The sequence below is a fragment of the Coturnix japonica genome, chromosome 14, assembly GCF_001577835.2.
Source record: "Coturnix japonica isolate 7356 chromosome 14, Coturnix japonica 2.1, whole genome shotgun sequence".
Classification (NCBI taxonomy): domain Eukaryota; kingdom Metazoa; phylum Chordata; class Aves; order Galliformes; family Phasianidae; genus Coturnix; species Coturnix japonica.
The window spans coordinates 9,252,548-9,276,886 of NC_029529.1; the positions used below are offsets into that span (position 1 = coordinate 9,252,548).

A 24,339-nucleotide genomic window follows, 5' to 3' on the forward strand; every position below is an offset into this window, starting at 1 on the left:
GCCAGTTTCCCTTTCAGACAAGAGCCATACGGACAGTCAAAAACTCCCTTCATCAATACAAAAGAGACCACTGGGAAGTTATGCAATATATTCACCTTCCATTCTGTTTAGACAAATTCCACCATTATGTTGCAAAGCTGAAGGAGGAACCACATATACACGTGGCATACGTACACCTGGACAGCAGCTTGGATAAAACACCATAATGCAACGGAAAAAACAGCAATGACAGCAGAGTAGCAAGGTCCTAAGCTGCAACAAGTGAGAACATGCTCAAATGCAACAGCCATAGGCACAGAAACAAAGGAAAGCGGCTGCTTACCTTCAGAAGGCCTCAGGTACATAGGAAACTCAATTGAGATACCCTCACCACCACTGCCAGCCCTTACATGAGGTCTGGGAAGGGGTGTATCCTGGATCCAGCCCTGCTGGTCACTCAGGTATATTTCCTGCACCTGAGCTCCCCTGGGTTGGCCCTGCCTTCCCACCAGGTGCTCAATCACTGCTCCAAGCCATGACTTAGCATTTCAGCTACAACTATTATGTACAGAGTTTTTCTGGCTGTTTTTCTAAGCCCCTGTCCTTGCTCACAAGCCTTTGAAGGCTGTGCGGCATGATCTGGAGAGGACAGTGAACAAGCTTGGCTGAGCCCAATGTTCTCTATAAGAAAGGTTCAGGAGAACAGCCTGCAAGGATAAGAAATAGGTGTGTGAGCAGTGGAAATGGTTCTTTAAGGAAGAGATAAGCAGGTCCACTGTGAGGCAGTTGTCTGAAATCTATAGTGTGTATCAGGGGAATGATAAGGGACAAGGCTCCTGATACAGAAGAAACTTGGGTTTTTTTCTTATGTTTGCAGAGCTCATAAACCCTAAAAAAAAAATTCCATTGATGTCACTTCTTTCCCCTTCTCTCCCCTCCTCTTCCTTTCTTGCCCATTCATGTAACTAGAGTTCGATAAAATTTTAAGTAAAGATCCAGGCTCTCTGCTGTGATTGCAGAAACTTTGCTCTCCACGCTAATCTAAAAGGCCTTTTCAGACTGCAGAGTGCCACCTAGATGACAGAAGGAGGATTTGCTGACATTCAGCCAACTGAAGGTAATAAATCCTTTGAGGGTGCATCGCAGAATGCCTCCAAGATGCTTTTCAGAACTGATCTTTGCAGACTGCAGATGTTTTGTGGCAGGGTTTGGGGTTTTTTTCAGTACTAAAATACTCCTGTGGCTGAATGAACAATGCTCCCAAACAGCTTGCACGATGAAACGAGAACCCTTTTAGTTTAGCATTTGAATATTTATGCATCCACAAAGAGAAATATTTTACGTCCTTATTTTTTTCTAAGTCTTCAAGGGTTCACCTGTTTCAGTCAAGCACTGAATCGGGACCATCCTGAGACAGGAATTCCAGGCAGACCTTCATTAAAAGAGGCACATAGATTGGCACAACTGAACCCTAATGAGGTTACAGCCTTTCTTCTTTGCTGTCTGCATACCTTCATGTAGTTCAGGAACAAATTTCAAAGCAACCTGGAAGAGAAATGAACCAGCTTCTGACACCTAAGCCTTGTTTCCCATCCTCCTGCCACACTCTGATGGGACCAACAAGCTAAGAGGCAGGATCTAGGTTCAAAACACTCCCTCCCTTGATTGATGAGAACCTGAAGGAATGGACTGGCATTAGTTCAGTGTCAGACCTCCTTGGAAGCTTTAGGCTGGGTTAGAGGGCTATCCCAGTCCATAATTACACTGACAGCCTCACTAGAGCTTTACTTTTGGTCTGATTAAGATTCATTAGAGTGGAAGCCAAATAGAACTTGTTGTTTTCTTACACTACAGGCCCTTTACTTGTGCAGAGCAGAAGACCAAGAGTTGAAAATTTAAAAAATTATGGAAATTATGGGAAAAGAGGATTGTGCCCAATGTTTTGACTCAGGGCAGGGAACCCTTCACCAGCATCACCAGTGGAACTGTCAGACAGTGGGACAGCAGCCAGAGGGACACAGCCTGGCCAAACACTCCCTGCCTGCTGGTTAGGGGCCATGTGCTAATTGCCCTGCAGTACATTGATCGTTAATGCTGTGAAGCAGGAAGGAAACTCAGTGTTTTGTAGTTTCTGGTGGTTGAAGGGTGGAGAAGCAGCAGAATATGTAGCCTTGCAGGGTGAAGGATTGCATACCTGAGGAGAAACAGTGATAGCATGAAGTTCTCTTGGAAAACATGAATGTCACCTTAGCTTCTGTATTAAATGCTTAATGGAGGTGCTAACTAGAGATGCTCTAGGGCAGAGTTTAAAAAAGAGCAGACACAGGAGCCATACCAATAGACATCCACAGATGAATTTGCAAACGTAAAATGTAAAAGGGCAGATTCTCAGCTGGTGCAGGTTTACCCCAATCTTTTGCTTTCCTTACCTCCAGAAAGGGAAAGACAAGAAATGCAGTTCATTCACTCCCTTATTTTAGAATCTTTCCTTATATTAAGAACATGAGATGGAGACAGTATGCACTGAGATGCAATAAATCAAACCTTGGGGTCTTGCTCTGGATGAGCGATGCGACTGCAGAGTGTGGCTGCAGCGTCGTACTGAGCCTTGCACGACTGCTGGAGTGCCAGTGCCCTCTCCTGTTCAGTGTGCACCAGCTCTCCCTGCTCATTTCACAGCACGTTTGCGTATGTTCAGAGGCTGGTGGAAAATATTCCCAAATGTAGCCTGAGATCCTGCTACAGAGTAATAAGAAGCAGCTAAAGGAAACACCAGAATGCAGCAGAACTTACCAGGGCATTGTGTCCTTTCCATCACAGCCCTGAAAAATTAACATTTGCATTGGGCCGTTTCAGAAGAAATAATTCTCAAACTATGTAATTCCACTGAGCTGGCTTGGATCTTCTTTCCAAAGCTCATCTTCAGTGACATTTGGTTATACTTTCTGTGGCTGTAATTTCAATTACAGCAAAGGGAAGTGTGCTGGCAGGCCTGAAGAACCTGCAATATTTCTCTTCAGAAAAGATCATCAATAGCCTTCCATATTCAGTCTATGGATGCTAGAAATATATACAAGTGGGAAAGAATGCCACAGGATTCTGACAAAAATTAATACTAAAGTAAAACATTAAGGGAAAGTTGTATGTCAAGTAGCCTACCTGTTCTGATGCACTGAAGGCGGATCTTCTATTGAAAACACAAAGTCTGGGATCTTCTAGACTGAAATGGCAGCAGCTGAACTTGGAGCTTCCTTGGAGTTGGTTCATGTGCTGTAAGAGCAGGTATCATCTATAGGGTAGCAGCCAGGGCATAACCCAGGGCATGGATGGAGCCACCCTCTCAGGGTGTAATGAGGACTGAAAACAGGCATTAAAGGTGAGCACGTCCCCTGCAGCTCCACATCAGCCAGCACAAAGCAAATTCAGAGCACTGCTGACAAAGTCTCCAAAAAACTCCTTTTTCTTGCAATTCTTCCCCACAGCTCTCCTTAGAACCAGGGGAGGCTGATGACAATGTCATTTTCTGTAGTACATAAACGTTATTTAACCAATGGTCTTTAGAATCATTTATAGCACAAAAGGCCTCTCCTGAAATTTCCACTTACGGCTGATGTCTGTGCCTAACAAGCTGCTTCTCCCAGTGAAATCACTGCTGATTTCCCTTCCACCTGCCTCGGAAGCTTTCAGCCACTTCTCAGGTCCACGTGTACAGTGCAGCTTTAGGCAATGGTTGCCCCAGTGAAACAACATCTGCATTCAGCTCAGCTGAGGGATGTGGCTGGGTCTATGGCATCACCACCACAGGGACAACTCCATCCTCCGGGCTGTCTCTTCAGAGAGACTCTTCAGCAAAGCACTCGCTTTTTCTCATGTTAACAGCCAGAGAGCATCACTTCGAGGTACATCTCTAAAGTCTGTATAAATAAAAACACAGTGTACAACATTTATTTGTGAAATCAAAAATGTATTCATACCAAACTTGCCAGCCTTAGAATTTAAAGTAACCAAAAGCAGGAAGTATTTAGTTGCTCACCAGCAGATTTCAGTCTGTAATACTTAATAATCATCTACAATAACTACATCTACATTAACAAATACAGACAAAAAGGTTAAGTTCAAAGCATGCTGAAATCAATACCACATTAACAGTATTCCTCTGAGATAATTCTGAAGAAAAAGCATATAATAAGAAGTGCCAGCTTGACATTCCTCTAATAACAGAATCACCCACCTACAAGTACTGCAGGTCTCCAACAAGTGTTGCAGAGGGTAAAGATGACTCTCCAGTGAGAAACTTCAGGGCTGCAAAGCATAAAATCTGCCACATACTTTAGAGGGCAAGGAAAAACGTGGGACTAAAAATTGAGGAAATGATGAACAGAAGAACTTTTTGGAGAACAGATTCTTCTTCTTTCTTCCAGAGGAAATGTTTTCTTTCAACTTCTTATCATTCTAAACACTGCTTGAAATCAATTCAAAAGTGATTTTTCAAGTAAATTTTCAGGGGAAAAAATACGTAGAGCAGCCCAAGTCACCCCCCCAGGCAGGAGTCCTGCATGCACCAGGAGATCCAGGATTACAGGATCCTCCTCATTACTATCCCCTCACCTGGGTAAAACTGGCTTCTTGGTGCCACACTGAGACAGGGGTTTCTACATGAAGAAGTTGTTTAAACCTTTGGAGAGGTTAATGGCTGGCACAGAGAAGAGCAAAGACAGGGCTGACCATAACACTCAAGTCCAAACCACTCCCAGCAAGGTATGGAAGCACTATCAGGAGGCTACAAGGGGGAAGGGATGTACAGGAACAGAAAGTAGATTGACAGCAAATGTGCAGCACATCCTTTGCTTTATTACTGCCACAGATGCTTAAAAATAAAAGGCAGTTTAAAAATACATACTTGCTTCTCTAGGACAGAACTAACTCCCATTCCAAAGTACACATGCTATTGCAGAAGCCATTACTTCGATCAGGAAGATCACAGTAATATAACTGCAGAAGAGTTACAATAGGAACTGCAGCTATTAGGTGCTGATTTCACCTATACCAGTGGGTCACAAAACAGCCCTGGAAGCCACTCTTCATCTGAATCTGATTAAGAAAGTCACCTAGGAAGAATTTATATGTAAATTCATTTAACCAGGAATTCAAACTTAGGGTAAAACACCAGCTGGATTTACTGAGGTCTTTAACTCAAACACCAAGGTAAGCTGAGGGCAAACTCACACAGCTTTAGTAGAAGTCAGCAGTCTCAAGTTTAAAGCAAAAAACTGAGGGGCTCTTTTGTTGGGTTTTACGAACATTAAAGTCTGTGGAAAGTGTGCTGGAAAACAATTTCAGTCACACCTGAACTGGAACTGAACAAAATAAATTCCTTTCCTTTGATGTCCTTGATGTGGGGCTGGAGCCATTATAGTGCAGATTCCAAGCAGAGGATTTCAGGCTGAACTGAACATCTGTTCCCAAACCACGTTCCCAACCCAGGCAGATACCGGCCTGCAGCCAGGTTTTGGCTCGGGTTTTCCCTAAGCATATGTAAAAACTTTCTGGATCCAAAGAAAACAAAAGCTTTGGGGGTAGGGGGGTGGGGGTGGGGGGGGGTTGCTTCACACAAAAGCAAACTGAAGAACTTTGTAAGGTGCACAGACACGTCCCTGGAGCCACCTACAGGACTCAGCAGCACAGGTGATAAGGACTCGAGCACTGTGCTCACAGCAGGGCCACCAGCACAGCCCAGAACCAATTCCTCGCCCCCCAACGCCACGTTAACCCCCGGCCCACAACTCGCCGCCATCTTGCACGCCCCCTTCAGTGGGTGGGTGCGTGACCCCCGGCCCCGCTGTGCCCAGGGCAATACCCCCACCCTGTAAAACCCTATGGAAAGCATGAGAATGAGGACTGCGGTGTCTGAGCTGCAGTCATTGCAGGCTCGCACCCTAGATGGCAGCACAATGCAAAGAATGCTCCTCAGCGCCCATCCCGACCCCTCCCGCCTCGTGAGCGCGGCTCGTGCTGTGCCTCCATCCGTCTGACCCTGCAAATCCTGCCTGAACACCTCGACCTTCAGCAACTAAAACCTGGAACCTATAAAGCAGGCAGGGTACGTGGCTGTCCGTGTTTGCAAACAGCCCTCTGCAATGGAGCAAGGCGGTGTTATCTGCTTGCTCACACTGAGCACGTCTCCTTCCTTGCATTTCATTCCGCCTCACCTGCAGATCCTGTGCTGCCATGAGGGGGGTCACAGCCGTGCTTCGTCCCTGGGAATGCAAAGAACACCGTGTAATTTGCGATATGTTTGTGAAGTTTCATTGTGTGAAATGGGAAGCGTGGTTATTAGATCCCCGTACTACAGGGATGAAACATCACTCTTAGCAGATATCACATCCACAAAAGTAAAACTGAGAAGGAGAGAGTTGTAAAAGCAGGAAAAAGAAATGGCATCACCCTGCTGGGACCAAGGCACGAGCCAAAGCCCCTACCCAGATGGGCAGTGCCCAGTGCTGGATGTACATCATCAGTACTGGGACATATACATAAGGTTGGAGAATGAAGCTCTGAGTTAAGAGGTGTAAACCAACACGTGCATCATGGCACAGCCGTGATGATGGGGATAACGTTTCCCTAGGAAAACCAACAGACAAAAAGTGCTATCTTGGCCATATCGTCCTGTATTTGCTGCCTTAGGAGAGTTAACTTTGAGCTGAATATGCAGGAGTTATTTTTGTATAATAGTGCTCTGATTACAGAGATTACAACAACGCTACTGATTCATTTGAAAGATTAGATGTATCAAACATGCAGGATTAATAAAAAGTGACAGTTTTGGTACCGAGGGCCTGCAAAGTTGCCATCGGCCACTGAGAAAGTAGGAAAGCTGTCTGTCAAGATACATTTTGATCTTCACAAAGGACAGATGACAACACAGCTCTCTTCTAGGGATGTAAATACAGCTATCGAATTCAAGAGAGCTTTTCTGCCCATAGTTCTTTCTACTAATGTCCTTAAAGTTCATCAGTTAAAGTAGCATCAATCCCACAGCAGTTGTATGGAGGAGAAAACTGAGGCAGTAGAAAGCAAGAGCATCATTAAGAAGCAAACTCATAAGCTTTTTAAGTTTTTATGCATTTTTATGCATTCTCTTCAGAAACTGGGGCTGAAAGGTGCAAAATGAGCAGCTTGGATGCCCTGGTAGTCAGTATATCTAACAGTTAACAGCTGGAGCATTGCTCCTAAGAAAGGCAGCAGCCAGATCTCTGCAGAGTTAATGGGGAGTGCACCAGTGTGTGGCTCCTGAAACATCAGGGGCTCAACCATTACAGGGGAATTACATGGCACATTGTGGATTTTCTCCTCCTCCTCTCTTCTTGCACACCATGAATGCAGTCTGCCCATCAGTGGGAGACTCACCCTTCTTCTTTTGTGCTGCCAACTTGCTATAAGCCTTCACCCCATGAAGAAGCTCCTCTGATTCATACTCCCAAGCAGAGCAAATGGGCCCAGTGCCATAAAGCTGCCAAAGATCCGGCTCTGTTCAGCAGTAGTTTTATCTGAGATCACTGTGAACTTACCTAGAGGTTGCCAGCTGGAATGCACTGACAAACTGTGTTTACAGATAATGCTTGAAGGTGGTGGCCTCTGGTTGCCCTTTTTGTGTTCCTTCAAGAGATCTATCTATCTATTATTCATACCTACCCAAGTGTATGTCAGATATGTTGAAGAGCTGGTAATGGAATTAAAGTACAAGGGTTTGGCTATGCCCTCTCTCTCTCCAGTTCTGGTCAGTTATTGTGTTAATAAATGCAGCCAGATACAGCCATGCAAGCCAGGGTGAAATGGCACAAGATCTTGTTGTGTAACATTACTTCTTGTTTTCCTCTGTTTCTGATGAATTACACCTTGTTATTCCTTCCATACCCAGACTCCATCCATTACCAAACATCAGGCTTTGCACAAAACCATCGTAGACTTCACTTGCAATTACTCCCCAGGAAGCACTTGGAGCTGGACTTTCTTCTCCCGACATCTGACATGTTTCCCAGTGTTCCCAGAAGCCTGCAGCAAAGCACTGCTGCCTCTTTGCCCTGCATCACAACCAGTGAACTACAGACGCTCAATCTGCAACACAGATTCTTATTCCTCAGGCCTAAACTTCATTTTTCTAGTCACTACATGTTGTGTTTTTTTCTCCTGCAAGCAACGAGATGCTCAGTGCAGCAAGAGCATATCATCAGTTTTTAGAGCCGTGTTCCAATGTCATCTTCCTGCCTCCCAGCTAACTGGAGTAACCTCAGACATTTTGTGTTACAAAGAACCATTTCACAATCACTGGCAACAGTGACTGGAGGGATTGTTTTTGCTTGCTGAGTGACTGGGTTTCAAATTGGGTAAAGGGACTGGGCATGGTGGTTAAGTAATCCCAATGGCTCTTCATAATGCTTTTAAAGCTTTGAGAAACTGAGACCATCTAAAGCATCAGCATCATCACTGTGAAATCTCTCTGCAGTGCTTTAAAAGACTTCCCCACTGAACCCAAATAACTTCCCAATCTTTGGCTTAAAATGTTCTTCTCCTTAACAGTGCAGCATGCCTGCACTGAGAAATGTAATTTATTTTGTTTAGCATTAAGTTGTTCAGCATGTAAGTTGTTATAAAAATCAGTTTTTCAAGTTGTCCAAATCATTAGCTGGTCATTACAGCCAATATTGATCCAAGCCAAGGAGTTATTGCAGTTGAGGTTTATAAAAGCAAGTGGGCAACTTCATTTTACCTGCCCAAGACCCTTTACCTCCTCCTTCCCATCACATTTCTTAGATTCCTCAAGACTCCTGATGTTTGTACCATCTCGGAGTCTCCATTGATGCCACTACCACAAGGCTGGCCCAATGCATTGCATCAGGCAGGTTTATGTCTATGTAGGTTGGGGGAGTCTGATTTTAACTTTCTGGCATCTTTATTCAGAATAGCTATGGCAAGATAGCTGCAAAACATGGACAAAACTTGAAGTTAACAGTAGCATCTTAATTGTACACACACAGGTAAATAAAGTACCTAGTTTAAATATTCTGGATCTTCTGTTGCAATGCTTTGTGAAAGGACAACAGATGTGCAAGATACAGGAGGAGGAATCCTCATGGCTTAGAAGCTTCAGAGCTAAAGGAAGATCATGAGCTGCTGACAGGTAAGGTGGTGATACAACACAATTACACAAATACATATCTCAACCTTAACATAAGATGAACTATTATGAAACATGATTAAAAAGCAGTCCTGGATGCAATCAATTAACCATCCATTTTAACCTCCAGCGATTCACTGTAGAACCTCTATAGCAATGAGCTTATGCACACTGTTAAAACTTCAGAAACCAGCACTGAAACAGTGAACAGGTGTTAGCACCTTGTTCTAGAACCTGTCCTCATTTAAAGTAACAAGAAAGGCACATTGCTTGGTGGATACCCCAGATGGTGCACTGAAGCCAGTGGAAGAAGCCAGGTGGCTAGAGAGATAAACCACCACCATAGAACTGAAGTCAATACCATTTCTACCCAGAAACAGGGTATGCTGCATATTTTAAGATGCTTTTCCTAGATCTCAGCGGTGTTGAATTCCATACAACATCTTGCACAAATGCATGCAGTACACCCCGAGACCTCCAGCAGCCCATAGCACAGCAGCTTGTGATGCACAAGACAGAGGAAAGCCTAAATACAGCTAGATTTGAACAGCCACCATCAAATTCTATTCTGCAGAATCATATAAGCCTGTAGCTCACACTTATCTTCTGTTGGGGGCTTACTGATGGACTGTATTATTCATTTAAAAGAATTACAAAGCAGCCTTAACATTTTTCTTTATTCTTTTTTATTAGGTTTATTATGACTTAGAGTTTCTATTACTCCAGTTGGGTAAACCACATTTGAGAATAAGTTTAACTGCAGGACTTCAGTTTCAGCCAAAATCATTTTTGCATTACTTTATTGTAATATAACTTTAAATTTAACATTTAAAACGTATTTCATTAATAAGCAAGCCAAGCTCAGTAGCTTCAGTGCAGGATGTACTGTATGTAACTTGCCGCACATTCATGTTAGATTGGATGTACATGGAGAAAAGACTGGTCAACTATATGATTCATAAGAGAAAGCAAAAATAAGCACTTCCTTAAAAATCAAACTAAACAGTCTTCAGTGTTTCTTTAACATCAACTTACTTCAGGCTCCAGGAGCAAGTTTTGATACCAGCAGAATTCTGCTCTCCAGAATTACACTTCTACACTGACACAAGAAATAATCTTCAAAGCAAAAGGTACTGAGCTTTAACTTCTGTTTTCTTGAGACAACCTGCTCTCCCACTTACCAGGTGAATATGTGCATTTTGGATTATTCCAGCATGGTTAACAGAGCAAAAAACAATCAGGGCTGAACAGAAAAACAAGTTGCCAAGTATTTAAGGTACGGGCAAAAAAAAAATATCCCTGCAATTAGTTTAAGACTGTTTTCTTCTCAAAGAAAAAAAGAATGGCACAAATCAAAGAAAGCCAAATAAATGCAGTTTTCAGTGGTAGTAGACTGAAGTAATGCTTCAGAGCATTAACGGGATATAACTGCAAGGAAGGGGAGACCGTTTGCAATAGGCTCTGTGTATTTGGGCTAGATCAGAAACAGCGTTAATGGTTCAACCCCTGCATGCAGAACTCTGGTATCAGCATGTTGTTACCCTTACTACACATGAAGTGTTAGAAGTTGCAGAGCATAAACATCTCAGCTGTACAAGACAGTTAATGAATAAACAAAACAGATGAATGCTTTCCACATTTGTCTTTTCTGGTCAGGATTCCAACCTGTGACTTTTCATTTTGTGAATCTCCATTTAGGACAGAGAAACTCCTCTATCAACAGCCAAATAAATACTAATGCTTAGATACTTAAAAGTTTCAGTTGCAAATGCAGTCAAATGAATACTAGCTTTATGCAGCTTTAATATTTTACATAAAATAAGTCTTATGAATCATAGTTAATAGCAGTAACTGAAACTAACGTATTCCAAGTCCTTCAGGTGATGTGCAAGTTAAGCTACGTAGCACAGGTAGGGAGTTTAGAACAGGTCTTACCATCTTGCTTTGCACAGTTCTTGCACTTGCCCCATAATCTACAGAACCTCTAGCTACAGTGCTGTGCAAATGTTGACATCCTTAAGAGCTCTTCAGTGTCAAGAAATAGGATGGAAGCACCACAGAGCAAGGAAGTTACACTCTTAAGAGTCTTGAATTCTGAGAGTTTTTAAATATTTCGTTACTGTCTTGCCTCATCTACCAACCACCAATGAAAGAACATCAGGGCAAAAAGGAGCAAGACTACAGTCAAGTCTGCCTCAAGTAACAAGGAATACAAAGATCAGACTCTAAAAGCATGTAAGCAGAAGTCTTGAAGAGCTGTATGTTATGGAGCTCAAGGTGCCATAACTATTAAGTAGGACACCTGAATTAAGCACTGTGGATCCCAAACGGCTGCATTTCATCCAAGAGGAGTCTATGCTTCCAGTTCACCATATATACCACCTCACTAAACACCCTTTCCCAGCTTGCAAGCCTGGAGCTCCTTGTTTTCTTCCTCCTCCTGTAAGATTCATTTCTTAGGCAGAGATTCAGAGCCCTAAAAGCCATCTCCACCAGGAAAAAAAAAAAAAAAAGACTCCTATCTACATGTAAAAACAGAAGTTCTTTGAGACTGATGTATCCATCCCCATTCAGAAACTGATTTGCAGCCCATCAATCTTGATGCCTATTTCAGTTTTTGACAACACTTACTTTATGGCAGAGTTTGATCCTATGAACGTAAGCTCAACACAAAAAGAAAGCCATTTATCCTTTTTTTTAATTCATCCTTACAGCATGTTTATCCAGAAATTCTTTTTTTAAAAAATCAACTTCCAGTTTTAAATTATTTTCTTAGCACTCGACAGCACCTGCATGTCACCCCCCATGAAGGAGATGGCATCACAGAGAATCTAAAGTTAGTCCAAGTTCCCACTTGTGACCAGAAGTCTTCCTTGTTAGACCATACCCTTTCTTCAACTACTCCCCCTCACTCCCTCTCCTCCCACCCCTCCCCAGCAATGGGCAATTACTTCACAAGAAATGTCAAATGGGATATGGGTGTACACAAAGCCTACCCTTCACTAATACTGAACAGAAAAGCCTACTTTCCAATTACAGGACATCTTCCTCTAAATTTAGGTCAGCACTGGTGCAGTCTGCACTGTGTATGGTTACCACAAGGATAATACCAATAAGTACATATATTTCCTCAAACTGAAGATTTAAAGTCTATGAAGTTAACTGGGGAAGTTTTATATTGCTACTTCAGAGCACTAAACACACAAAGTGAACCCAATAAAGATCCTTGTATTGATTCAATATTAAGTATTAATTGCATGACCATCATAGCACCTCTTTACATTATCACACAATCACCAGAATTATCAACTGCTTTTAAAACTAAAAAGGGTACAGTCCAATATTTATAACTTGCACACTGTTACTATAGAGAAACTAGGTGCATGGTACAGTGCTGCAAAAATGGAAGCCTGCAGTTTTGACAAAGATGCCAAGTCATGTTGTAGACAATTTCAGTCAAACTGGCAATACTGTTTAAGCAAATACTCAACACAGCAGGAAATAAAGGACAAAAAAAGCATTCTATAACCAAATAAACGTCTGAAATTTCCTTTCCCTTTAAGAATACAAGTAAGGTCACTTTTAGCCTTGGAACAGATACATGTTCGCCTATGATGATCTTGCTAACTACTACACAATATCTGATGTCCTCTGCTAAGAATATAGTTTAAGAAAGCCGCAGATACAAGAGGCGTCTAATGTAATACCTAAAATCTTTTTTTTTATGGCAAATATTGAATCTGTCTTAAACAGTGAATATGGGAAGATGGCCTCATGTTTCCTTTTCAATAGTACTCTGAGGATCAAGTGGCTTTCAAGCAGCATGGTGGGTTTGAAATTTATGCAGTTTAGATCATTCTGTTGCGTTTATGAGTTGGTGAGTCTGTAATGACATCGCCACACTGGGCTGAGGTACGCTTTCTAGTTCCACCATTGTCCAAGTGGAGTGCCATTTCTTCTGATATGAAAGTGTTCAAATCAACATCATGAAGTCCGTTTCTCCTTCGACTAGCATTGGAACCACTGCTCACGTGAGTAGGAGAGCCTGGGGTACTCGAGCGGACACTTATACTAGCCATTGCACCACTAAGACCTAAGGGAAGAAAAGAAAGAACATTTAGGACATGCGGCCAAGAAAGTAACTTCCTATGTATACAGGGACAACATTTATCTGACTTACTGATACATTACAAGCACATCGTCCTATTATTTGTGCCCCACACACTTACTTGAAGGCCAGGACTCACCCTCCCATCTTTCTGCCATGCCTTCTTAGCTTTTGGTACAAGAGAATAGAGAAGCTAGAAAAGCTCCTTCTTACAGAATTTAAACTGAGTTTATACACCAGACTGTAGCAGCACAGAACAGTAAGCACCAGCTCTGTAAGGAGATGACATGCTAGTCAGTGTGAAAATACTCAAAGGAAGGGTAGTCTACTCCATGTGACAGCTTCAACCTAAGCCATTTCTGACACCAAAAGAAACTTTCCCTACTGCTGGAGTTAATTATGAAGTTGACTTAGCCTTGCTTCCTAATCCCCTGAAGTTCTAAAGGAAACTACAGGATGACAGAACAACACAGTCAGGTTTGTAAAGCAACTGATTTAAATAATTTAAGTAAAAACAATTGCAGGGCTGCCATTATTAGCCAACACATTAGTATTCAGAGCACTTAAAGCAGGAAAGCAAGACCACATGTCAATTGACCAAAATTAACTACTGGCAGATCTGCTCCGAAACAGCGTCACAGGCTGCCTGCTATCACCACGCTTTGTAACACTTCAATAATAACCTGAACAGAAGTGAAAACTTCTCACTAATTACCAGATTCTAAAGCCATCTGCAGCAATGGCAGGTTGATACACAAGTCGTGACAGGACAGGTTAGCCAGATTCACTCTACATCATTGTGAAAATAACACTGGACTATAAGATCTACTTTATGTGGAGTATTTTATGCAATGTGCACTAAAAGCTAATAGCTTGTGCTCCCTTAGAGCTTCTACTCATAATCACAGTGAATGTTCCAACAACTTAGAAGCATGGTTTAAAGCCTGATGAGAATCCCACAGGGTTTTAACAACATTAAAATTCTTTCATCCAAAATGACAAAGTATTTAAAAAACAGAAGCCCCTTCAATGAAAAAACAGGCCAAAGCCAAAAGTTAGTTCTGGTACTCTCAGAATTCAGGCTGAGCTTAAATTTGAAGCCATTAAAATGAGACTCCTATGTAACTGCAAAATAAAGCAAAGCACCCAACCAATGACACAAATGCCCAAACAAAAAGACGTGCGATAGTTAAGCAGGTAAGAAATGACTGCACAATTCAAAGACAGCAGAAAGTTTAATTTCAACTGACACAGCATTAGGAAGAACATTCCATCCTGCACAACTCAATTGGAAAAACAAAACAGTGCACAGAGGGTAGATGTTCCTGATGCTTTCAAACCCAAACGTATTTGCCAATGGTTCTCCACAGCACTAATTCCTAACAGAATTGCTGTAAACACACAGGTTCAGAACTGTTACTTCCACAACTGACAGTTCACATCACTCTATCAGTCACTGACTGTTCTGTACAGCTCCTGATCAAGAGACCTCTATTTTTTACAGAAACTATTCTAAAGCCAAAACTGATCTGTGAGGTGAGAAACCATTTTTCAGTCATCACTCAAGAACTACATTCTTAACTGTTCTTAAGAAAAGACTTCCAAATACCATACATTGTTTAAAGCCGTAGATACACTTCTTAATTCTGACTTGTATCTACTCACTGCAGCATTCTAACAGACTGAGCATTGCAAGCAATGCCACAGGCAGACATTCACTTCTCAGTATTTAGCTAATACCAAATCACTACAAACTTAGACTCAGAACCAGCATCTCTCTCGGAGACTACTCTGAAGCTTATAAACTTAAATCAAGCTTGGTGTCAAAGGCAGTGAGGTACCTTCAAATCAGCTGCTACAAAGATGAGAATACAATGATACTGTAACATAACAAGTACTTCTAGTTACAGTTTAATTTTCCCATTTCATACTAGATCAGTTAAATATCTGTAGGTCATCATTAGTATGCAAACAGCCTCACCATGGAGTGACAGTTTCGTATTAGTTACTAGCAGTTGCCATATTACATAGCACTATACATCAATCTAATGTCAAATGAGACATTTACATCAATTTAAGACTAGGCAAACTAACACAGAAGAGAAAAACCAAAACATACTGAAACACTGAATTGTCATTTCACATAAGCAATGTCACTGAAGGCAATCAGCAATGTAATCAAAGAGATCTGGTTTTTGTTGACAGAGCTTATTCCAGGATGAACGATCCACAGTTCATTTCTGTCATCATGCAAGAGGAAAATCTCAGAAAACCCATTTATTGAGAAATATTTTAAGTTCTTAGTGTATTCTGAGAGCACAACCTGTTTCTTCTGCACTGTAGCCATGTCCACAATGACTTTAGTATAGTCATAGCATGAACAACTGTTTCCAGATGTTTTGACCAGCAAGGATTAAAAGGAATCTTCATTCACACTTAAAGTATGACCAAAGCAAGAATCAGTTAACTTCACCAAAATCCTTCTCACTACCACATTCTGTCAAATTACTGCTACACAAGTTCCAGCAATACAATAACCCCATGATATGTATACACACAATCTTCATGTCAAATTTAATCCTATCCAACTCATCTAAGCTCTGCTCTCCCATGGTCTCTGTCAGTTGTTTACTTCTCCACTTTTTAATACTGATTTGTAATATAAAACAGATGGTAAGACAAGACAAAACCTCATGGAGATTTAAAATCTCTATGAGTCAAGCCACATACTTCCATATGGCAGAGTAAGAGTTGAGCTCAAAGAGACTGAATCAAAGCCATGTCAACACTCAATCTACCAAGCAAAAACTCTTGTGTTTCTACACTGAGCTCTTGTCTACCAATGCATCACTTTAAGTAAGTGTACTGAAGTACAAGGCTTCTCAGTATTGCCTTCCTGAGTTGTTGCTCCCTTCTAATATGAGGCATTTTCTCCCACAGTTCTGAAAAAGTAGTTTTTAGAGTATAGGTCCCACATTGCATTTACATCTGACAGAGTCTCAACCCCACACTGGAAGATCAAAGTATCATTTAGTCTGCAGGACAACCAGCACCTTCATGCAGCCTTGGAGGCAGACAGCATCCTACCTATTAGTAAGGCAGAAAGTGATCTGACAGTCATAATGTCTAGAAGTTGACATGTACCAGATCAATTTGATGTAACCTTTGTTTGAAAACTCTTCTCTCACAGATGCACATTGAGGAAGATGCATCTATGTCTACACTGACTGCTTTTCTTTCTGGGGTTGGATGAGAATTGCAAACTCATGTTGGAGGAGTCGAACAATAGTAGTATTTTATCTTTCTCACTTCCAGGAATGCACATCACTTGTATCTCTAAGAAAAATCCACTTGAGCTTCAGGGTACGACAGCATACTTTAACTACTTCCCAAATTTTAAGTGCTGAGTAAAGCTTCTAACAGTTAGTTTCAAGTGAGATTATATTTCAAAGAGTGCCCTCCAGCACACCAATAATGCAAAGCTGCCATCAAGGGCAAACAGTTTTACTTTCCAGTTTATAAGATTCATTCTTTGGTACCCAGAAGTTACACTGAAGGAGTTCAGTAACAGATGCACATAGTAGAAGTGCTGTAACAGAAACAAAAGGAAGCTCACTGTAGATCCCCCCACCAAGTTCATACAGCTCTTCTTGATCATTCTGCTTTTAAAACAGGAGAGTAAAGTTTACCCCTACATGAATAATACCACAAAACTAAATTTGGGGTTCAAAATGCCTAGCTTCCATCAAGAAAGCAGTTTAATCACCTTGCTGAGTTATAATACATGCCAGACAAGGATCAAAATGCAAGAGAAATTTAAAATTGCAGTTTTAGGAAGATATGCGGATGCAGCAAATGGTTTTCAAGATTCAATTACAGATACTCTAGAGTTTTATTTTAAGGAATACACCTAGAGCTGCACACAACTTGCCAGGAAGTATTAATTAAATACATCACTATACAGCTGCTTCTCTACGTTTTCAGATTTAAAACCAAATATTGAGATTAAAGTACAATACTTCCTCTCTAAGTAGTAAGATCAGCAAACTGAAGGATCTTGGCCTTCAGTCATGCCACTATCCCTTTCTGAGCAGCAGCAATAAGCCACATTAAGGAGCTTCAAAGCTTTATTCTGTACTTTAAACTTATACCTGATTGCTAACCACAGCACATTAAGCAGCAAGTTTCAGTATTGCCCCTAACTCTGACCCAGCCCGTCCATGTCACTAATAGAGGAATCCTCTTCCATAGAAAGCCTTCTAGCACAAAATGCTGCTTTTACACCCCAGTCAAAAATTCCACTTACAGCCTTATTCCTGAACACTTGCTGAAGCTGCTACTCACTACATTTGCTCACAACATCTAGAACTAGCACACCACTTCAGCAGCCTGCCAAGGATGCAGATACACAGCCCTAAATTAATGTACAAAAGTCATTTGCAGGTTTAAAAAAAAAAAAGCAGTCCTAAAGTGACCAACAATAAACAGGAACAAACACTGGGAGATTTTATCATCACTTCCTCAGTGTTAAAGGGCAAGAAGGAGATGGAAGGCAACAAATTGTAGGTACTAGCCTAAAAACAGTCATGGGGCCCTACACAAGTCTAGTGACTGAAGGAGGAATACAAAAAGCATGTGTCATATCAGACTGAAACTGATATCACAAGAAACTAATCCAGAAGGTGACTGACACATAACCCTGTCCACCAGCTGATTAAGGGGAAGAGCACATTTCTAGCCCCTCCCACAGTACTATCAGAGCAAACCTCCTACCCTGCTCATGAACCTTATTCCTTTCACATTCCAAACTTTATACACAGAAGTTCCACTTCACACACTGCAAAATGACTTCCATGAACCACCACTATATTAAACAGAGGTTGAAAAACAAGGATACAACAACAAATCCAACAATAACTCTCCTCAAAAGTGCTCCATGTTTAAGTGACTTGATAAGCTTTTACTTAAAGCAAACTGCACAGGGTTTAACTATAAAAAAACCAACAAAACTTCCCTTCTGATACTAAAGTCTGCTTATCATTCTGTATTACATGAGAGTTAGCTTTTGCAGCTGTCCTCCTCATGCAATCCGCTTAACCTACTGAATAAACAATACTGGTACACAGAGTTCTCTAATCACCTTCCAATACGACAAGGAAAACTGCCAAAAAACCATGGTCAGGTGTAAGCATGGTTCATTGAATGGCAACAGAGCAGCCAATAACACTGTCTAAGCAATAGCCTAATTCTGGTAACAATGTAGGGCTTACTTTGAAAAACTGCCATAGCAAAGACCACATTTTAAGGAATGTACTTAACTACCTAAATCCTACTCCCCATCAGAAGTAATATGATAAACTTAATTTTTTTCCACAGATATTCCTAGACAGTTTTATCTTTATGATTTCACAATCAGTCCATTATGAGCTCAAAGTATCTGCTACCCTTTGGAAATGTTATAAGGCATAATAAAATCTAAAGGTGAACTGATTATTTGCACCTCAGGACCATTTTATCACTTGCTGGACTGAAGTTCAAAGCAGAATTAGCTGCTGATCATTCATAACTTTTTAAAAGCTATACCACCACTGCTGACAACAGCAAGGAAGTTCATTATGAATCAACTTGGAGTATATTTTTAAGAAGTGAACCAGGAATGAGAGCTGAGCAGGACTCCTGAAGTGAGGGGAACCTACAACATCCCTCTCCATGGCACTTGCTGGAGCAGAATACCTCTTTATTATCCTTGCACCAAAAAACAAGGGCACTAAGAGGATCCCCAAAGATACGTTGATAATTCCTTCTTCCTGTACCCCAGATAAATCTGTTTCTACTAGTCAAAACTTTACATTTCACTAGTTGCAAGCATACTAATATCATTTCCCAAGAATTCTATTTACTTAAGCATTGATACAAATATTCTGCAGCTGTGAACTCTTTTCACAATACACCTCATTCATAATACTTGACCATGCAACTTTTAGTAGCTACCAAGTCTTCCACATACAGAAAGCTCTTAGGGAATTAGGTAGACACATTCAACTGGAACATCAAGTACATCACATACAGATATAAGTGACCAAACTCCAAAGCATAAGACATGCTTTATAAACTCCCACCCAGTTTTAACCAAGTAGTATTGAAAAATTACTGTTACCATGCAGAGCTATGGCTTCACGGAAGGGTTGCAAATCAGTCTCTACAGATGAGCTAGTTTCTGTTGAAGTAGCTCGGTTAGGGGATACTACAGTCAGTCTTGGAGGAGCTCTAGAATTTCTTGGAGGAGGAACTTTTCCACATAGGAAGCTGATCAAGTCTTCTCTACGAATAGTTCTTCTGCGTTTTTTAACCCAAGCTAACACATCCTTATTCCGACGCTGATAGCCAATCTGAATTCCTACATCAAAGCTTCGCTGATGGGCATCCACACTTTCTGCAAGAAGACAGAAAAGTATTCTTAGTAAATAATGCAGATGGAACAAAACATACAGTATGATACACCATTGACATGACTTTCAGTCAAGAGAAATAAGCATGTCTTCTACAGGTTACTGTAATACAGTAGCAAGTTTGCTAGCAGTGAAAATGAGTTATTAAAACTAAGAAATATTAATTAAAACAAGTTAATTAGTTCCCCTTCCTCCCCCTCTCCATCTTTACAAGTCAGAATGTTAGACTCCTCAGCAATAGCATTTATTTGCTATACCCGAGGTTAACACTAGAGCACAATGAAACCACACTGTATTAACATTAGAAACCATCCTTTGGGTTGGTCAGTCTGAGACTTCAATCAGCAGGCATGCATCTGCTTAACAAACTTTCTGCGCACTCCTAAAACATATCAGCAGAGTTGGGAAATTGCACAGAAAAGAATCAACTGATTTTCTTGATGCTAACAGATGGGCAATTTTCAGAAGAATATCTCCCATTTTAGAGATATTCTTTACTCAAGTATGTTCATCTTGTTTATCATGAAAACCACTGCCATGTTAGCTCTCACTACATTCAATGCTAAAATAGCACCCACTACAACTCAATTCATTTGACTTCCAGATTTGTTTTTAAACTTAAAGGTAAAAGAAACTGCTTTGGAATTCTTCCCTTACTAATGAAGTCCAACATAAAAGCCATTTCCTCAAAACAGTATTGAGATTTATGAACAGCTGTCTCAGATATTGGTTTACAGGTAAACAGTGATATACCATCTAATCTATTTCTTACACAGAAGAACAAGAATAACCACTTATTAATCTTGGACATTATTTTAAGGCACCACTGGATGGCCCATAAAGGAGTGCTAGAAAACTACCAAGTAGCTATATTTCAAATGCAGCACAACTTACCAAGCAAGGAAATATCAGATCACTTCATTGGAAACCACGCAAAGTATATTCAGTACAATAACATTACCTTCATGCACTCTTTAGAATACTTGCCTAAGCTGCTTTGCAATCAAAAGACTGAAAGATCTACAACAGCTAACTCTTGTCAAAGCAATGGCAACTCAACAGATTCCTCCAGCCATTTTAACTCCATACTATCTTTGCTTCAATGCAGTAGGGCAACAACTACCCAAACACCTCAGATCTAGTCTGGAGGCTGATCACAGCCCTTTAATCCCTTCCTGAAATACCTTGAGAAAGTCCTGAGAGATGAAGAACCCAGCTCTACATCAACAGGCCTGTGCTCCTTGGATCCAAGAACACTTGACAAAGGGCTAACTAAGGTCAGTTATGAGGACAACCACTGTCAACATACTCTAGGCAAATTTCAAGCATCATTACCCTAGGAAAGATCAGGCATTAAAACCTACAACTGTTTTGTTTACAAAGACTGACAAGATGTACACACAGTACAGTTACCTCCATTTCACAATTACAAACATTATTCAATAAATAAGGTAAATTATGGGCTCAGAAAAAAATCAGACTAAAATCCTACCTTACAAACCAAATATTCAGTTATTTAAGTAGAAATCCACAACCCAGATCTTCTAATTGTGGTATAATAATGAACTTTATTTTGAAGAAAATGCTAATATACATGAAATTGGCCCTACATGCTGCTTCCTACATTGCTCCCATTAAAGGCTTCGATATATTGAAGTTACCAAAGCAGAAACCAGATGGGGCAAGGGGAAGTTGGCAACATTTGGCTCACAGCACCCAGCACTTCAATGTTTTGTCAAAATTCCTTTGACATAACTAGTACTGAATGTGTGAGGAAGCCAGAGGAGGTTTTTAAAGAGAAATTTTGTTTAATACTCAAGGCAAACTCACATTAATGGACTCTTTACTTGCAATGGTCTAGATGACCCTAGGCATGTTCTTCCACCTTCTAAGGGGATTCACTTGGGAATCAAGTGAGGACTGGTAAAAAGACTGTAGTTTTGAGTAACCAAGCACTTCAGTCTGTTTAAGAGAGGTTTCAGATGCTCCTTACTGAAGTATTACACGATACCTGCCTGAAAATGCTTCATACTTGAATTCTAGTTTCCCTAAGCACTGAGAAACTACATATTCTTCCCTTAAGCGTATTATAGCAGAAAAACATAGGACTCATTTAACTTGATTACCTTTAACACAAATCATTTAAGCAAAAAATTAAGCAGCCTTTGACTCTGTAGCAAGGACACTGGAAAGGACATCATCATTTGCAACTAACTAATAATTCTAGACAATTTACTGCCCAATGCTCCTCTAGCACCATCCTCAAGACACTATGGAGCCAGTCCATGTTTGAGCAGCCCTCTCCCTCAGGAAGAGCATCTACCCCATAACATAATGGGTTGCCCCTTTACACAACTAACAGCACATACAGAGTATTCATACACACCTCTTGCAAGATAGATCTCTGCTAGTGAAAATTATTTATCTACAGTTCCTTTTTGCGTCCTCCACACCCCTCAAAAACCTGATAAGCCAAAAACATGCTAAATTCAAGCAAATCCCAAAAGCCAGGAAATTAAAGACAAAAACCTGCAAGGTGTACTACAAGCCATGCTGTACAGAACAAGGAAAACACTCTCAGAACTATAAGAAAAACAACAATTTGAAACTCAAGAGTGCATCTTTCTTCCTAGTAAGGGAAGGCACTAATAACAGGATTCTCACTTGCCAAATTCATCCACTGCTCATACAAAACCAATGGACAATCCTTCTGAAGCAAAGAATTCTTGTACCAATCAAAAGAACAGCAGAGTTCAGTAACAGATCTTGACAGATCAAGTCAAACAGCACAGCCATAAGTACAAGGGGCACTCACCAAAGCTTTGGCTAAGACCATTCTCTTACCATCACCCTAATGAGAGGGAACAACACTCAGGTGCTTAAAATAAAGTGGGAGACTTTTGCAAGGCTTACTCAAAAGCCTCACTGCCACAAGAACAAAGTTTTGCTCTTTAAAAATAACATTTATGTGCAATTTTTTTTTGCAAGCACTAAACCCAACTTACACTTCAGTAAAAAGCACACACATTATACTGACATCACACATTTAACACACCACAGAATAAAAGCTACATAGGACACTTTAAGTCCCTCAGAAGCTCTTGAACTCTTCCCCTGAATCATAAGAGACACACTAAGAACACCCCCTGTCGAGGGTCTCAAACCAAAACAGCTTTTAACTTGTTAGTCACTGACATGAGGCAACAGAAAAGATTCAACTGCTGTCAGCTAAAATGGCACAGGGAAAACTCTCAAGATTCAGGAAGCAGTCTCGGGTTAGATTTTATCACGGTGAATAAGAGACATTAACAGGCCCTGCTTATGAGTAAGCCGGGGGCAGGAGGCCGAGTGGGCCCGGCTCAGCGGGAGGGCCACGGGCAGCAGCCCCTTACCTTTGTAGAGGTTGGTGACCGCAGTGGCCGCGTTCTGGAAAGGGACCCAAAGGGAGAGCCCCGGCTGCTGGCACACCCGGTCTGCAGGGAGGGAAGGACACACGCTGTTTATTTTGGAGTCTCTAACTCCGAACGGCCATGTTAGGTTTCGCCATTTTGTTCCACCTTCCGAGGGCGGCTCGGCAGCGGGACCGGGAAGGGCGGCCGGTTGTGGGGCCGGGCCCGGCTGCTTCTCCCGCGGCCGCACATGGAAGCGCCGAGCGCTGCCCCCCGCCCGCAGCCCCCGTCGCACAATGGGGCCGGCTCCGCACTTCGCCATTTTGTCGGCGCTTCTTCCCCGGGCTGGGCGGCAGCCGCCGCCGGCAGAGCCGCCCGTCTCTCCCCGCCCCGCCCGCCCCCGGAGCCCGAGCTTCAAGCTTCACCTCCGCGGGGTTCACCCCGCCGCCCTGTCCCCCCCCAAGGCGGCTGTTCCGCCGGAGCACCCAGAAGGGCCCCGCGCCACCATCCCGGGCCGAGCGCTCCGCCGGCGGCCGCGAAGGGCGACGTTCCTTGGCCGCAGCCGCCCTCACGCCATTTTGTTTTCCCGTCCGCCTCCATGGACGGGCGCGGAGCCCCCGGGCCGGAAGGGCCGCTCCTCCCCCTGCCTCCGGGCCGTCTCACCGCCACATCCCCTTTGTGGGGCCGCGGCCCCGCTCCCACCCCGCACCGCAGCCCCCGAGTCAAGCCCCACCGCCCACCCCCATCCTAACCGTCCCCCCCCCCATTCCAGCCGCTCACCCTTGTACAGCTGGGCCACGGCGGTGGCCGAGTTCTGGAAGAGATGCCACAGTTTCTGCTGTTTGTGTTCGGGCTGCGCCGCCGCCTCGTCCTGCAGCTCCGGCGCCAGCGCCTCCTCCTGCTCGGCCTCGGCGAGACACTGCCGCTCCCACTTGCTGAACCAGTGCTCGGGCCCGTGTTCCTGGATTTCTGCCTCCCCTTCCTCCTTCTTGTCCTCCATCCTCCGACCGGTTCCGCGACCCTTCCGCCTCCTCGAAGGTCCGGCCCCGCCGAACAGCCGCACCGATCCCTTTTTCTTCCTCCTCCTCCGGCCCAGCCCTACCTTACCCCCATGCTGCCGGGCCCAGCCGGCTCGTGCCCCAGCTCCAAACACACTGAGCGACGGCGCCGCCCCGAGCGCAATAAAAGCCCGGCGGAGCCGCCCGGGAACGCGCAGCCGCCCAACTCCACCCCGCAGCG

The 24,339-nt window shown here is 42.5% G+C and overlaps 1 protein-coding gene across 1 annotated transcript; it reads right to left on the reverse strand.

Moving 5' to 3' along the window:
• Nucleotides 1-9,817: 9,817 nt before the first annotated feature.
• C14H16orf72 (chromosome 14 C16orf72 homolog) lies at nt 9,818-24,324 on the reverse strand. The gene is made up of 4 exons (XM_015877135.2): nt 23,881-24,324; nt 23,104-23,184; nt 19,420-19,695; nt 9,818-13,247 (listed from the first exon to the last, which is right to left on the reverse strand). Exons 1-4 carry the CDS (start codon nt 24,098-24,100, stop codon nt 13,003-13,005), a joined length of 822 nt encoding a protein of 273 aa, XP_015732621.1. The 5' UTR covers nt 24,101-24,324; the 3' UTR covers nt 9,818-13,002.
• Between the last annotated feature and the right edge of the window lie 15 nt (nt 24,325-24,339).